We start from the raw sequence: 16,674 nt of genomic DNA, 5'->3' as shown, positions 1-16,674 counted from the left end.
AAAGCCCATTTAAAAACACTTGAGACTGTAAATATTTTGCGGTGGTTCAATTCTCAAAGCCTGAGAAAACCGGGGGAAGGGGAGGGGGAACGAATCGACAGCATAATAGGGGTATAATTATGAATTAGTTAATATACGCAACAATACCGTTTGTGCAGACCATAAAAATAAATTGCAGGCGTATTTTTTTCCCCCAGTCACAGTAACTGACCCCGCGCAGCACGGGAACATCACCTCGCTCGTGTTTCCAAGCGGCGACTTGTGCTTGCTTTAAACTTGCCTCTTTCTAGAGAGCCAGCCTCGAAATCCTCGATCCGTTCAAAGATAATCGGCGCTGCGTTAAAGCCCAGCAAATTGCTCGCTCACGTTATCAGACAGCCTGGTTTTCACGTTGTTTTCGATTGCTAACTTTTTAAAAAAGAGAAATAACAATAAATCCACGGGCTAGATCTGGGGAAACCTTCGGAAAGGCTTTTCTTGCTGTGGAGAAGGGTCTGAAAGTGGCCCGGTCCCTGCAAACAGCACATCTGGACAGCACTCCCGCCCAGCAGCCGGCTCCCCCTATTTCTCTTTTTTCCCCCAAATATTTCCATATATAAACAAATATTTTTCAGGCTCGCTCTGCGACAACTGGAAAGCAGAAGTGAATGATTTCTTTATAAACCCCGAGGCCTGGCCCTGCGACCCTTGCTCCTGCCACTTTATTCCAGGGAGCAGTTTCCTGGATTTAATGGGAGCTACCCCTGCGAGTAAGAGTCTGGAATAAAGACCAGGCAAAGGGGCGCATTCATCTCTGGCGGCCGGGGGTCGGAGTGGGATCTGAATCCAGATTAAGGCCAGGCCTCGGGCATGCTCGAGGTTTGCGCCGCTCGCCGCGGGGAGAGGGGACCCCGGCCCCGGAGCCGCTGGGCTGAGGGGAGCCCCGGGCCCGGTGCGGGCGGCGCGGCCGCGTTCTGCTTGGCCAGATCGATCTCGGTGCGAAGGCTCGGCCGAGATCCCATCCCCCGGCTCGGGGAGAGGAGGGGGTTTGCTCTGGGCGAGCTTTCCCAGCGCAGGGGGCAGCGAAGGCTGCGAGGGGGCAGCTCTCCGTGCCCCCCGCCCCCCTCATCTCTCCCCTTTCCCCCGGCACATCCAGCGGGGCCGCAGGGTCGCTGCGGGGGCTGCGCTCTCTCCCCGCTCGCACGGCGGAGCGGCGGCGCCTTTGTGTTTGCCGCGTTCGCAGCGCCCGGCGCGGACGGGCACAGGGAGGGCGAGCAGTGCTAAACCTCCCGGGCGCCAGGGAGGAGGGAGAGGAGCAGCCGTCGGGGCCGCGAATCCATCCCTCCATCCATCCATCCCCGCGGTGCCCGGAGCGGTGTCCGGGGCCGCGGGGAGCTGTTCTCCCTTTGCCCCTGGCAAAAGGCTCTGCTCCCTGGGGTTTGACAATTAGGGGCCGTATTGGCGTGGAAAGCGCTCCCTGTCTCCTGTCGGTGCTGCAGGGGCTGTGCTCGGGTGCGGAGTGCTTGGACAGCTCAGCTCGCAGACCTCGGGTGGCACAGGAGAGAGCCCCAAGGTAAGAGACCCAAGACGGGTCGGGGCTGCTTTAAACCGTCCACCCGTAAAACCACACTCGCTGCTCTGGAAAACGTATTTCTGAGTTCTTACATCAGTTCCCAAAATTCGCTTAAATCTCCCTGCCTTTCCAGCACCATTTCTTTTCACTAAACCGCTATAAATAATCCACTGTTTTCTTGGGCTCTTTTGCTAAAATCTCCCTCCAGCTTGTTTGAAAGCCTTCCTCGGTGCCTGCATCCCAGACAAGTGTTTCCGAGGCTTTCGGAAAGAGGGAAAAGAGTTGTTTTGATGGGGTTTTGGGGGGGATTTTTTCTTTTTTTTTGAGACATTCCTTCGCCTGGGAAAAGACACACAGCTGGGGGACCCGCTGGAAACACGTGTGCCCTCCTCCGAGTCCCCGCTCCCGCTGTCGCCTTCCTCCAAGCCCCTGCCTCGGTCGCTCCCTTCTTGTTGCTGCTCCCCGCGGGGCCGGGAGCGGGCAGAGCAGGGTGGGGAACACACGACATCCATGCCGTGTAGCAGCGCCGCTGTGCCCGCGGAGAGCGACCTGTCAGGGAGGTGCACTGGAGGGGAGGGGAAAGGAGCCACGGGGAGGGGGATGAGGGCTGCAGGGAGGGTGATGGAGTCGTACAAAACCTGCTCCTCTGCCTAGATAACAGGGTTTAGCCGGGATTTCCGAAGAAATAGCTTATTTCCCGTTTTACATCTGAAATCCGTTTCCGTGCGTGGGAACCCCGGCGGGCTGCTGTCAGTCGGCGCTTTAGGCCGGGGAGAGCGGGCTGAAGGCTCCGCCGTACCGCGCCGAGGGGGCACCAGGGATTCACTCCGAGCAAAAGGAAGTGTCTTTTCCCCCTACGCTCCCACACATACTCCTTTCACTTGTTTGCAGCCCCGTAGAAAAATATTCGTCTATGAAAAAACCTGTCCTAAGCAGATCTGCACCTTCGGGGAGCAGCTAAGAAGCAACGGAAAAAAATAATCCCTTCCTGAAAATTTGTGTGTCTCCTTGCCCGCTTTCCCACCGCGGCTCAGTCCAGACTAATCCCTTCTGGTACTTTATAATTATTCATATTTTATTTTGAACTCTTGTCGAATTAACCCCCCGCGGCTTTCCCCGCTGTATTTTCCGTGTACAGTGTTTCGCTTGACTTCACCTATTTTTCGGGGGTCCCACCAGCTCATGAAAGCACACGCTTCTGTCACCTTCTCAAAAGCCGCCCTTGCTGCTTTTCACTGCGCGCCCCCCCGCGCCACGCGTGACCGAGGGGCGTGGGAGCAGCTGCGGGCCCGCCTCAGCCGGGCGGATGTCAGGGCAGAGGGAACAAGAGAGCAGAAATAAAATGCTGAATATTATCCAGGCAAGCAGCCGGGATTTGTACCTAGCGGCTTTGTTTTCGCTGTAGCTAGAGTGACAAAAAGAAGCGGGAAAGGGAAAAAAAATATTTTTATCTAGATAAAAAATCCCTTCCCAAAGAGAAGGCGCTCCCCACGCCCGGGTGTGTCCTGGTCTCCCTGCCAGCCCACGCCGCCCGCTCGGCCCCGCAGCTCCACGGACACGCATCGTTTTGAAGTGAAATTTCAACCCCCTCGAGACGTTGCTTCTGCTTCTGCCAAACACCGATTCCGCCGGCAAGGGCAAGTAATACATGGCATAAACGAAGTTTTTAAAACACCCCGTCACCCGGCGCCCCTGGGCGGTAAAGCACCTCTCGGGTGCTTTGCGTGGGGATTAGCCCGCAGCGGCGTTTGGGCAGCCTGGGTGCGGCGCAGAGAAGTGCGGGAGTTGTTACCTCTCTATGTTTAGAGTTATGGGTTTCCTACTGGCTCCCTGTTCTTCAAACAGTTAATTCTCCCGGCCGGTGTTCCAGGACTCAGATGGCCAAAATTCCTCTCCCTGAAGCCCGAGTCTCCCTCCCCTCCCTATTGGGTCGCAGCTTTTGGGTCTCTCCCGAGCTCTCCCTCCTATTGGCCGGGGACATTTTTTTTCCCTTTTTTTTTTTTTTTTTTTTTCCTGACAGGCGCACGCAGCCTGCCTAACTCTTGGAGAAAAAAAAATCCCAGAAGTTTGGATCAATCAGAGAGAGACAGAAGGAAAGGGGAGAAGAAAAAAAAAAAAAAAAAAAAAAAAAGGAATCCAGCCTGCTGCAGCCCCTCTGAGCAAGTGCTGGGACCTGGGCTGCGCACACCCTCCTGGCTCTGCCTGCGGAGTATCTGCAGCCTCATGTAGTGCCTTCAGGAGACTGAGGGCTGGTTCTTCTGGGGGTGCAGCTGGGGAGGGGTGGGGGGGGAGACAGAGGCGAGAGGCTCTGCCTCTGGTCCCCGAGCTGTGCGCTCCCAGCCGCTGGTCGCTCCTGTGCCCAAGGGTCTGGGCTGGGGGATAAGATGAGTGAGAGGCGAAGATCGGCGGTGGCCCTCAGCTCCCGAGCTCACGCTTTCTCGGTAGAAGCCTTGATCGGGACAAATAAAAAGAGGAAACTGCGAGACTGGGAGGACAAGGGGCTGGATTTGTCCATGGAAAGCCTCAGCCCCAATGGCCAGCTGGGGGACAATGAAGACCCGACTCAGTGCCTGGACCTCAACCCTGGTTAGTGCGACTTCTTTCTCTTCGGGATCCCCCTCCTGCCCCGCTCCCTCCTAGCTTCTAGCCCTGATTCCTGTCGGGAGCTGCCCGCTGGGCAGCGCGTCCCGGAAAACATTCGAGACTGGGAGTGCAGAAAAAAATAAGCGGGAATTTTGCGGAGATTTCTTTTTTTTTTTTTTTTTTTTTTTTTTTTTCTGTTGTTTTTGTGGGGTTTTTTGTTGTTTGTTTGTTTTTTTTTTTTCCTTTCAGTTTACGGGAACTTTCTCTTACTCGCTGTGTCTCTTCCCCCCCACATAGCTCCGTGATCTCCCGCGAGGGACGGCTCGTCCCCTCTGCTTCCTTTTTAACCCTCTCTCCTTCCACTCCCTCCGTGCCTGCCGATCGCGATACTCCTTCCCGGGGATCTCGGGACACGCGTTTCGTTTTGCCCCAATTTCCCGAGCCCCGAGTTGGAGTTGCCGGGTGGGCCGGGGGCAAAGGAGCGGGGTGCGAGTTGCACCCTTCTCCTCGTTTCCGAGTCACCGCCGCGTACTCCCCGCGGAAACAGTGACTCCCTAAGCGGAGGTTTCGGTGTAGGAGGAGGATGTGGGCATCCGGGATCAGCGCTGCTCCGGGGCGAGGGTCGCCGGCTCTTCGGAGCGATGGAGACCCTCTGTGTGCTCCCGCAACTCGGGATCCTACTCCCGGCACCGGATCCGCTGTGTGCTCCCGCAGCTCTGGGTCCTTCTCCGGGACAGGACCCGCTGGGTTCCGGCCGGCGCGGCCTCGCTCCACTCCCGGCACGGAGGGCACAAGCCGCGGCGGAAGCGCGGGGGGACACGGAGGGGTCCCTTCCCTCTCCGGAGGGAAACGCTCCGGGCAGGGAAAAGGAGCTCGGCGGGTAAGGGGCACTGAGAGCAGTCCAGCCCCGCTTCCCAGCCTGGCTCCTCCCGGAGCCGCCCACGGAGCAGCGCCGGGCCGGCGGCCCCAGGGCCGGCGGAACGGGGTTAGGGGACAGCGAGCACAACACTTCCCTCCTGGTGTCCGTCTTTGGACTTTAAACTCTCGTTTGTTTGTTTTTATTTGAAAGGAATCCAGTAGCTCGCAGCTCTCATTTGGCTCAAGCCAAACCCTCGGTCTGCTCCTGTCCCCCCGGCCGCTCCTCTCCGGCCTAAAGCGAGGGCTCCGCAAACGCAGCAGCGGATCCGCGGATCCCGGGGGTGAAATCGCGCCGGGCCTCGCTCCTGAGCTGTCCCCGCGCCCTTCTCGCTGTCCCCAGTCCCCGTTCCCCAGGGCCTTAACAAGGGACGGAGGGAGCGGTCCCGCTCTCACAGCTATAGTGTGGCGAGAAAGACAATTTTAGGTGATTTCTCTTTGCTTTTAGTGGTCAGATGGGGCAAAAAGGTCAAGCGATTTCTTTGCGCAGCCCTAAGAAAAAGGGCAGAAATATCCTCCTCTCCTGCCAAGTCCATTCCGCTGCATTTGGAGCACCTTTTAAATTTCGTTTTTATTTATTTTGCGTGACGTCCCCTGAGCTATCAATTAGCATAAGCTGCCCAAAACTAAGAGTAAAAAAACCCAAACCAACAAAGCAAAAACAAAAGGAGGCGAAAAAAAGAGAAAGAATTTTAGACCGAGGTATCAAAAACATTTGCTGTAAAAAAATATTTTTTAAAGTGTTTTTGAAGGGAGCTAAAGACCATGAAGACCTCGCCCCTCTACGCCCTCAAGGAGCCGCATTTCAATTTGCTTTTAACAGCAGCAGCCTTTCTCGGTGCGGGTCCTAAGGAGAAGTAGGTAATTGCTGCCAGGGTCGTCTCTCTCAGCGGAGGGACGGGCATAAAGGAGAGGGGACAGCAGCGATCAACCAGTCAAAAAATAGGCTACGGCTTCAGAGGCTTCCCCGTTCAAAGGAATAATTACGTGATCGTAGACAAAAAACGGCTTTCTAATAACAGAGAGTATCTGTGCATAAGTATTTTTTTCTTTTTTCCCCCCTTTTTAAACCGTTTTTCTTTTTTTTAGAACAGTTTTTCATAATTTTTTTAGCCTCAATGGGTTATGTTTTTATACAGTCTCAAAGTTTAATTTGCTTATTTCTCAGTGAATTCGAATCGGAAAATTGGAAAACTCTCCATGCGCCAGATTGGAGAGCGGGAGAGAATGGCTGCTGGTGCCTGAAACCTCAGAAAGTAAACGTGATGTTTTTCATAAAGCAAAGGAAATCAAGAACAGTTTGAGAAATCATTTTTAGGAGGTTGATAGACTTTAAATAAAGTCCGCGACTGTAATTTGCACAGTCACTTCATTAAACCTAATTCCTCCGCGGTGTACTTTTGCTGCTGGGTGAAAATTGATTAGCGGCTCTATAATGACCACCAAATTCCATCTTTACAAGACCTAATTAAGAACAAACTTTACACCTAACGTATTTTAAACTTGCCAAATCTCCAGCGATATAGAAAAAAAAATTGGAAAAGGGAATTTTTATAGCGTCCCAAAAGTTCAGCACTCAAAGCCGCTGCCCCGAGCAGGGACGGGCTGTTCCCTCTGCTGCGGTGCTGCTGGGACGGCGGTGCTTGCGGGGAGGCCGCAAGTCGTACAGGGGCTCTGGGAAATTATGTCCTGATTTTCGTGGGATTACCTAAATCGGTCTAACCCCATTTATCCATCTTTTCGCCTAAATTGCCTCCATTTCAGCGCGGGAGGGTCTGAAAACTATTCAGTGTGGGGAGCTAAAGGCGGCCACAAATAGAGTAAGGCTTTGCTCTCCTTTTCCTAGATCTTTTTCATGCTAAGGGCGGGTATGAGGATTTCTCTCCCGAGCGCGGGACACGTCCCCTGGCAGGGGTGAGGGGGAGGCGGCGGAGCGGCCCCGCTCCAGCCCCCGAGTGGGTGCGGGTCTGCGCTGGACGTGCACAAACCGCAGTGCCTGGCAGGCAGCGCTGCTCGTTTCCCCCTGTTGGCGGAATCCCTGACCCCTGACGGGCCATCTTACAGCGTACCCAAACTCTTCGGTGACGATATTGGCGAGACCGAGTCTCCCGAGAGACCTGCCCTCCCTCCGGAGCCGCATCCTCCCGGGAGAAGCAGCCTGGGAGGTGCCGGGTCGGGCTGTGGCGTGGGCAGAGGTGAGGAAAGCAAGCCGATAGATCCCCCAGGTTTGTAAGGAACATCACCCGAGCATCCGAGTTATTTATTTATGTCTCAGCCATGAATTTTGCCGCCAGAGTTAATGTGCTTTTTTTTACGAGACTCATTTAAAAGAGGGATAAACCTGGATTTTAATCATGTGCGGGTTCAACCACGAAGTTGTGAAAAGGAATTCGGGATTACAGCGGCTCTCACCTTCTCTTTCCCACTCGGGAAAAGAGGGAGCTCCGGGCCGGGGCAGGCGGAGCTCTCCGGGGGCTCCGGGAAGCCTTTCCCGCTGCTCCGCCGCCGCTCGGCTCCGGCCGCCGACAGGCCAAAGGAGGAGGAGGAGGAGGAGGAGGAGGAGGGTGGCGGGACGCCCCTCCGTCCCCTTGGCAGGTTCGGTTTCAGAGGGCAGCAAAACAATGGGCTCGGATGTCTTGTGGGTATTTATAGATTTAACCTGAGCAGCGGAAAGGTCACGGGGGCCCCAGGCGTTGCCTCCCTTGATGAATATATTGTTTACCGTCCTTTAGGGCCGTGGCATTCGTCCGCCCGTCCCTTCGCCACCCCAAGGGCGCAGGCACAGATCGAGGCAGAGCCGAGCGCGCTCCTTTCCTTGTCGAAAGTTTAAGACTTTTAAAATTTTTTTTTGGAGAGCGTGGGTGGGAACATGTTTCCGTGGATGCGTTTGTCTTCACAAGAATACGGCTGCTCCTTCGGGCGGTCAGGGTCTCTTCACGGCGACACGAGCACAGGCGCTTCATAGGCAGAACAAAACGGTGCGGCGGCTAAACAGATCGACTTTTTCGGCTTTGGGACCATCCTTTTCCTCGCGAAGAAACACACAGGCCATTTTTGTAAACGAATTTTTTCTGCCAGGGCAGTCTGTGTATCACACGTCCATCCCACCGGTATTTTTGGTTGCATATATTGAAAGTGCACCTACCGGTTAAAAAACTTCAAAATCACCCGAAAACAAACAAACAACCCCCAAACAACAAATTAAACAAATGAAAGCAAGGTATTTTTGAGAGTTTAGTTATTCGTTCCTTGTGTTTATCTGTATCTACACTGGCGAACTACTGTGAGCCTCTGCAAAGACAGAAAAACACGGCGCACATTTTAAGACCCACGATGTGTTTATTACGTGTGCTTATCCGTAAGATTAAGATCCGGGAGTTTGACAAAGCCTTCAGTGGCTGACAAGAGTAAAACCGTCAGCTCTTTTAGAGCGGTGTGTTGCTCTCCTGTGTCTCCCGGGAGGTTGCATCCACGTCCATGCCAATGCCGCTCCGCCGCGGGGCTCCTGCTCCTCCTTGCCCGCAGGCAAACCCTCTCCGCCTGCGGGAGTGCGGGAGCCACACAGCCCTCCCACCCTCCGGAGAGGTAAAGAGATTTTAAGAGCAGTAGAAAATGCCATTGACCCTTCTACTTCCTTTTTATTTTTTTTTTTTTTTAATACCCTCGCTTCTGAATGCTTATATTGGTGAAGTGCGTTCCTCGAGCAGTGGCTGTTAAACCCGTGAAGGAGTGCCTTAGTTCGGTTTCTCACTTCAGCTTTTGTTTGAGTGCTCGGTGGATGGGGTTAAGATTCCAAGAGCGGACAGAGCAATTTTTTTCCTTTCTTTCCCTAGGTAGAGCGCATTGCCATTCATCGTCCCTTGCATGTTCCTTGAGGCTCGTAGACGAGCAATGCTCTGTGGCAACGAGTTGTAAGACAAGAGAGTGTCAGCTTTGCCTTACCTTGGCACTGGGTGTTATTGATGAGAAGCCTTTCTAACGAATTTGGGTGTGACTGGGATTGTATGAATTCATTCCACCTGTTGGATCATCAGTTTGCCTCTTTAAGACGGATACGGAGCTCAGCTCCGTCTCTCCCTTGTGTACACGATGGAAGGAAATGCAAAAATCTGCCCTTCCTAATACCCCTGTTCCCCATACCCCAGCATCAGAGCTAATACTCTCATCTTCCCCAGAGGAGACAATTGCAGGAGGCAGATGGAGTTGTCCAGATGAGAGCCAGGAGAGCCGAGCCCTGTGGGGACTCGGGAAAAGGTTGTCTTAGTCAAGTTCATACACCTCTGACCTTGGAGCCTGAGGAAACAGAGAGTGAGAAGGATATGTTCCTGTGGTAATATGTGCCTTGCTGAACTGAAGAACTCCTGCTGCTGGGTCTGTGAAACTCCTCCTGCAGAGAGGTGAATTACTCGCACTGTACTAAGAGGGCAGGTAATAGAATAATAGAGGCAAACCTTAAAAAGCAGCAGAGCGCTGGGAAAAGGGTGGTGTGTCAAGCAATTTCTTCCTTTCTTTTATATGTATTTTAAAGTTGCAACATTTTTTACACAAGTTTATCCCATCTGCTGGTAAGGGGAAAACTGCTGTTTCAAAAGATGTTTCTTGTCTTCTACAAGAACTTTGGGAGAATCCAAAAAGCTTCTGTTACAAGCAAAAGTCAAGTAATTCCTTACGAACCATCAATCACTTCTCCCTCCTCCCATTTGGGACCGAGCACTTATATCAAATATCAGCCCAGCTAGCCTCTCCTCAGGCAGAAGTGTCCTGCTTTATCCGTATCTGTCTTTAAGGAAAACTGATGCTTTTCTCAGATGGAAAAGCTGAAAGATGCCTTCCAAGAGCACTGCGTTCAGGAAAGAGCATTTCCATTGTTTTACAGCACAGTCGGTGCCATTTGAGTCACTTCTATTCATGCAGATAGCTGTTCCTTTTGTAATCCGTTGGATTGCTGAATCAATCTTTGCTTGCAGTCTTAGGTCTTCAAAGACCAACATTTCTTTTTTTTTTTCAGAGTTTCTTTTTTCTGCCTTCTGGTCTAGATTAATAAGGTTAAAATAGTTTAAATAATGCACTAAAACCAGTCTGAGAGTACTGAAAAAAAATCCCTGAATATCTTGAGACATGATCAAATGGCATTTACATTGTCCTTTTTTGTAAAATAAGTAAAATCCATTCAGGTGTGATTTAAATCACCCCAAGTGTCCATATTGAGATCTATCGTTTACCCTGGTGATGCAAAATCAAATTCAGTGAAAGAAACTTTAATTTTCTAAACTTGACAATGTTCCAGAGATCAAAAGAGTTTCCCAGAGAGGCTGAACATGCTAATGCCCATTGATGGAGTTTCGGGATTTTGTGCTAATTCTTAGCTCTCTGATATAATCTTAAACAGTGCAATTAGTTGGCAGTAATGGGATGGGACCTTCTGTTAAATTCCTGGCAGAAAAGGCATCGTGGGTATACAGACATGTGGGCAGTGTCTGTCAGCCCGGGAGCTGTGTGGCCCCTTTGGGAAGAGCAGCCATGGGCACATGGGTGCAGGGAAAATGCAGACAAGTGGGGTCTTCCCAGTTCTCCAGTTCCTGATCCTGATCCAGAGCAGCTCTGCATAGCAGGACCTTGAAAAATTTTGCTTCCATAGCCTTTTACTCGAACTACAGTTTCCTCAGATAGAGGGTACAGTGCAGCAATGCTGAGCCTTTTTTTCCAGAGGGAGAAACCCCCAAAGGTGCAGCTTTCTGCTGCTTATTTCCAGTATTGTTGAAAATAGGATATGATTGCAACTTTTACACCTGTGAAACATCTGCTGTCTCAAAATACAACCCCCTTGCATTTCCTGTGTTAAAAGCTGTAGTGTGCTCTGGTGAGAAGTGCTAGGGAGAGATAACATCGTGCTATGGCAAAATTAAATTGAAATATCTTTGAAAGCACATTGAGAATTTTTGAAACTGAGAAGAAATGTGTGCCAATTGAAATTCTAGTAGCAATTTGCATCCTGGGGGCATCTTTTAATTGCATATTCTTCAAGGTCAGGAAACAATGAGTCATTAAATCAATCCCACAAGTGATAAAAGCACTTGTTACAGTAATATTTGCAATAATATTTCCATATACCCTTTGCCTAATTGAGCTATTGATCTGAGAGTGGTGTGAAGATGGTGAGAGGATGGTCTGAGTCAGACCCCTGTGGCTCTCCACTGTTTGCTGAGTGTGTGTGCAAGTGCAGCTGTCAGAGGGGAGGGATCACCTCGCTAGTGGCTTGGGGCAGCACACGCTGATTCGCAGCAACGGAGGCAGTCTGAGGAGGATTTTCATTTTGGAGAAAAAAAAAAAGTGAAGATGGTGAGGATTCACTTAGATTTACTTTAGTAACATCTTTTAAAAATTTTGTTTTATGGAGAATCAGGAAAACTTAGGGTTTGGCCAGTCTTTAAGTATTTATTTTTGTATCATCAGACTACCTAAAGATTTTAAGTTGTCCAACCATTTTAGAAATAGATCCCAAGTCTCCTTGTTTTGATTAATTAAAAAGTAGTTTTAAAATAGGTCACAGAATGAATTAACAAATAAAGAATAAGGCATTTTTATTTATATAATACTCAAAGCAAGCATTTGGACACTCAAAACTGCTTCCCATTTTTTCTTTTTCTAGAAGCCAAAGGTCTTTGGCAAATTCTGCAGGATTAAATGAAATTTTAATTTCTTCTAAGCTGGATTTTATTGGTTGATTACATATATAAAATTAAAAAAGGAGTTCAGTGGCATGACAGAACTCAGTGCCTGTCATAGTGGATGGCTTCACTTCACTGCCACTGCACCTGTTCATTCTTCTCAAAGCTTTTGCTTTTTGGGAAAGAAATCTTCCAGTATTGTTAAATGGACATTTCCAACTATGTCTACATGTGTAGATCTTGGAAAGGAGCTTGGGAAGAAATTATTGCAAACCACCTTTGAAAGAATCAATTTAGAGTTTCTAAAGAGTACTTAACCAACTGGTTAAAAGCTGACACAAATCATATTAATAATCAGCACATTTATATGAATGCAGCCGCAGCAAAAATTGCTTTAAAATCAGTGGGCCAGGGCACACAGAATAGTTATGAATGACTTACAGTTCTTTGACTTCACTCAGGGGCTGGATACACTCTTGGCTAACACTGACATTTTTCCATGACCAATGAATTAACAAACCCGAGCTTCAGCTTTTAGGAGCTTCAGGAAATAGACAACTCCCTGATCAGAAATCTCCCCCCAAACCAAGGAGAAAATTTAAGACATTGAAGTGTCTTTGCTTTTAATAAGAACTGTGCAACACAGACTTCTTAAGAAACTACTCTAGTAACAGCAATATCCCTAAGTAAGATATTAGAAGTGCTTCTTTCTTATGATGCCAGCATCAGTGTGGATGCCTATGCAGAGAAAATACGAGAGCATGTTGTAACATTTAGAAATGTAGGTTGCATATGATGTGTAGGTTAGGGAGGCTTTAAAAATAGGTTCTTCTTGGTTTGCCCCTGAAATGCCTGTAGATCAGTTCTGTAAGGCTGAGTTTAGTGAGGAAGAAGGAAGCTTGGGACTAGATGGAGATTCACAGATAGAATTTTTATTTTTCGCCTAATCGCCACACTGGATTTTCCTCAATACTGCTCTAAGGATTCTATTGAAAGGTCAATTATTAAATGCTCATAGGTGCTATTGTAAACACATTTAATGACTTTTACAAGAATCACTTTCTTTGCTGAAGAAATTATACCGGTTCAGCCCTGTCAGAACCCTCTTTCAGCTTTGCACTTTGAGCAGAAAAAATGCAAATGAATTTTAATTGTGCTTTAGGCAGCCTGTCTCACCAGGGTGAAAAAACAGTGGAAGCAGACCTTATACCCTCTCAGACTTAATGGAAACATTCCCACTGGCTTTCTTAAAAGCGAACTTCAGACTTCAGGTTGTGCTGGACTCTGCTGCTGCCTTAATTTGTAATTAAATGCCATGCAGGAATTGGGACTGGTAATACTAAATCTTTGGTTGATGCAACCCAGTGTGAAGGCTGTGTGGAAGCACTGCTAAAGGAGGGCCTGATTCTTTGACATGCCAAGTATCTGCGCTTCAAAGGATTATATGGTGCTGATTTTCAAGGGTGCAACTTCTGTGACCTTATTTTCAGTGGTGTTAAGAATGTGTAATTGCCATGGAGATCTTAAACCTCTCCCTTGATTTCTGCTCTGAGACACCCTAAACAGGCTGTGATAGCAGAAAGTAGGCTACTCCTCAGTGCAACAGCTGGGATTGAAATAATCTGGGGGGGATTCCTTTTTCTTCTTCTTCAATACCGCGTCAGTCTATAGGAGTTTAATAGTCATGACAGTGAGGTTAATACCTGGGTGATCATTTTATGCTATAGCTGGATCATGTTTGCTCTTCAGATTTAGTGCAAATGCCTGATAGCATGAAAACAATCAGGTTGGATCTGCTGCAGGTTTCTGGATTGTGACTGTCTTTGCAATTTCTAAGTACTCCTGCCATTTATTTGTGTAATACAAGAATACAGTGCTCCATACAAGGCAACAAGGCTGTTATTTTTACACTGAAGAGTTATTTTTTTGCTTCATAAAGCTTAATCTTTTTATGCCAGAAGATTGTAGCAAGCTATGAAAATACAGAATTCAGTCCATGGCTGTGGATGCTTAATGGTTTTTATTTTGCTCTGGAATTTAAAAGATAAATATAAGATTTATTATTGTAGGATTTAGGGGTTTCCTGTGCCAAGCTCTTTGGAGCAAATAAAAAAAAAAAGTTTTCATTTACCATCAAATAAGCCTAGCAAAGCCTCTATGTGCCTAGTGGCAAGGCAGTCACATTATTCACTCCAGGGCTTGGAGTGTTACCACATAAACTGCAACATCACAGTGCTTCTACGTAGGTCCTGCAAACGCTGCCTCATTAGAGGCTCCCTGGATTATTCTGTACAGTGCAATTCTGTGTGCTCCACCACTCAGGAAATTGTGCCTGAGCTGGGGAAAGGGAGGGCAGCTGTGGAAGTGCCTAGCAATGTACTGTTACAGAAATGGACAATAATTAATAGCTTTTGTGAAAATATAGCCATAAAATGCAACTTCAGGACAAAAATAAAAAATAAACCACCTCAGTCTGCTTCTCAGAATGAAAGATTCAATAGTGAATTGGCTGGTTATTATGGGCATTTGCTCAAGTTACGTTAAGGTGCTGAGCATCATTCATCCAGGGTAATGCTGGAATAATTGATGTAGAAGAAAATGAAAAGAGGTTGGATTGAGTACATACAGGGCACATAAGAAAGTAATCCAGTGCGGTCACAGACTGCCATGGAAAAGCAGTTCAGCCCCAAAGGGGGATTGAAAATGTCTGGGGCATTTTTTGTCTCTGTTCTGTTGCAGTGCCAGATGCCCTGCTCCTGGTTGTGCTCTCAGACACCTGGAGCTCTGCAATGTCCAGGGGCTTCTGTAGGTGCTGGCTTGTCCTTGGGCTGAGAAACGACAGAAAAACAGCAAATCAAGAATAATAGCGCTGTAGCTTGGCTGGATGAGGGCTGGGTGTCCTGAATCCTTCTGAGGGGCTCCTTGGCTGGGACAAGGGAATGCACCAGGGGATGAAGAGAGCCACTGTTGTGTTCATGTTGAGTCATGGGTGTACATTATCCTCCTAGGAATGAAATGATGCTAAAATCAGGAAGAGATGAGTTAACAGCGGCACAGGAGTAGAAAACCAGAAAACTGATAGAAAACAGAGAGGGATCTCTGTTGGGAAGGAAGAGGAGCATGAGGTGGGAAAGGGAGAGGTTCAGGGCTTCATTTCCTACCCACCAGCTGCTCTCAGCATGAGGAGAAATTAGAAACTATTTTCAGGCTTTCTCCCTGCATCTGGGTACCTTCCTGTGTTGTTTTTATTTTTTTTTCCCCAGAATAATGAATAGCATGGTTCCTATAGATGAAATACAGTATTCATAATGGTTTCTGAAGACAACTTAGGACATTATATGAGTAAATGTAATAATTTGCTGTACTTCAGCTATGTAAGAGAGGGGAAATGGAAGACCTCTCAGTTAAGTAGAAGCTGTCATGAAAAAGAGCAGGATTTCTTCCCATGATCTTTGTTCCTCCATGGTTTAATGCAAAACATTAGGAATTTCAGGAAAAATTAAAAATAATCTCCTAGAGGAAGTAATTTCTCTTAGAGTCAGCTTCACAGGAGTTTTAGAATAATATTTAAAATCCTGTTTGCAACTTTTGCTACTTTATTCAGGTCTTTGTCCTTTTTATAATCAATAGATGTTACACATGGGGTTCAGTCTATTTTATTGTGCAGTTGCATTGGCTGGATATTATGGATTTCCATTGAATATAAACATAATATATTTCAGTGCTTAGTATTAATATTCAGTATTAATATTTAAATTATCAACATACAGAAGTTTTTTATGTGCCCGAGAGAGTATGTTAAATATTATCGCAGTGAGTGTAGTTATTTATTCCATAGGTATACCTAGAGGCAATTTCTAATTGCTAATTAAATTACACATAGCACATTTCTGATTGTTAAGGTCATAATTAAACTAAATTTATAATAATCAAGTAGTTCAGATAATTTAGTCTTCCCCCTCTATGCCAAATTTGTACTTGTTATATTGTTTATTTGTGTGTTTTTCCTTGGAGCATTGCTGGAAGGAGGAGGGACCAGCTTTTCTGCGCAGCAACAGAAGTTTTTTGAAATGCCATTCTGGCTAGGACCCCCAAACTTAAATGAAGAATTATGTATAGCAGCAAAGGTTTCTTGTTGCAATTATTTGCAGTTGAATGAGAATATGTGTTTGTGAACTGACCCTCAATCATTTCATTTGTGAATATTCAAGGAATTACTGAGCATTCATGAGGACGCTTGACAGTCATGAATTAAAATATAAATAATTGTGTCTCAGTTGCTATTTGCTGCACCATTTACAATTATGTTTGCTGTGTAGACAAACGGGAAGAAAAAACTTATTATTATGGTCATCTAATGAAGTGTATAATATTTATTCTGCATTTTTTCCCTGAAAAATAAGCATTTATTTTTCAGTCTTTTCCCCACCCATTTCTGCTTCCTTTTTTTTCTTTATTCCACATTCACAGTTGTATTATTTTTGACCTGTCTGAGTCGTGACTTCTCTCCCGTGAGTCAAGATGTGTGCCCAGCTCTGTCCCCAAAGCAGGAGGAGATTCAGGGGTGGCACTTGGCTCTCTGCACGTACCTGGGCTGGTGGCTCCTGGGGACAGCCCAGGGCTGCCCCTTGCTCACATTTCACAGCAGAGCACCAGGTCCCATCCAGGGCCTCAGCACACTGCAGTGTACAAAGAGCAATATTCTGAAGGTGTTGCTGGTCAGTCACCCCCCTTTCATGAGACAACATTCACACCAGCTCTTCACTCTGTGGTTGGCTGAGTTTATTCCCGTGTACACACTAAATGTGGTCTTCATTGCATGTGCCAGAATTGCCCCTTTAGTACAGCAGGCCAAACGCTCCTAACCCTTCCCTGACATCTCTGTCATAAGGGGACTTCAACCAGGATTTGTCATTATTTCACTTGTGGTCTGAGTTTGATATAATTTAATAATAA

The 16,674-nt window shown here is 47.8% G+C and overlaps 1 protein-coding gene across 1 annotated transcript in view; it reads left to right on the top strand.

The window, feature by feature from the left end:
- Positions 1–3,618: 3,618 nt before the first annotated feature.
- The window catches only part of TBX15 (T-box transcription factor 15), an 89,568-nt gene continuing 76,512 nt past the window's right edge, over positions 3,619–16,674 (top strand). The window contains exon 1 of the mRNA XM_005486075.4: positions 3,619–4,138. Within this exon, the coding sequence (XP_005486132.2) occupies positions 3,937–4,138 (202 nt within the window). The 5' untranslated portion in view covers positions 3,619–3,936. The remainder of the gene's footprint in view (positions 4,139–16,674) is intronic.

The sequence above is a fragment of the Zonotrichia albicollis genome, chromosome 2 (assembly GCF_047830755.1).
Source record: "Zonotrichia albicollis isolate bZonAlb1 chromosome 2, bZonAlb1.hap1, whole genome shotgun sequence".
NCBI classification, from domain to species: Eukaryota; Metazoa; Chordata; class Aves; order Passeriformes; family Passerellidae; genus Zonotrichia; species Zonotrichia albicollis.
The sequence above is the reverse complement of the archived record's forward strand: the minus strand, read 5'-3'. Positions and strand labels throughout refer to the sequence as shown.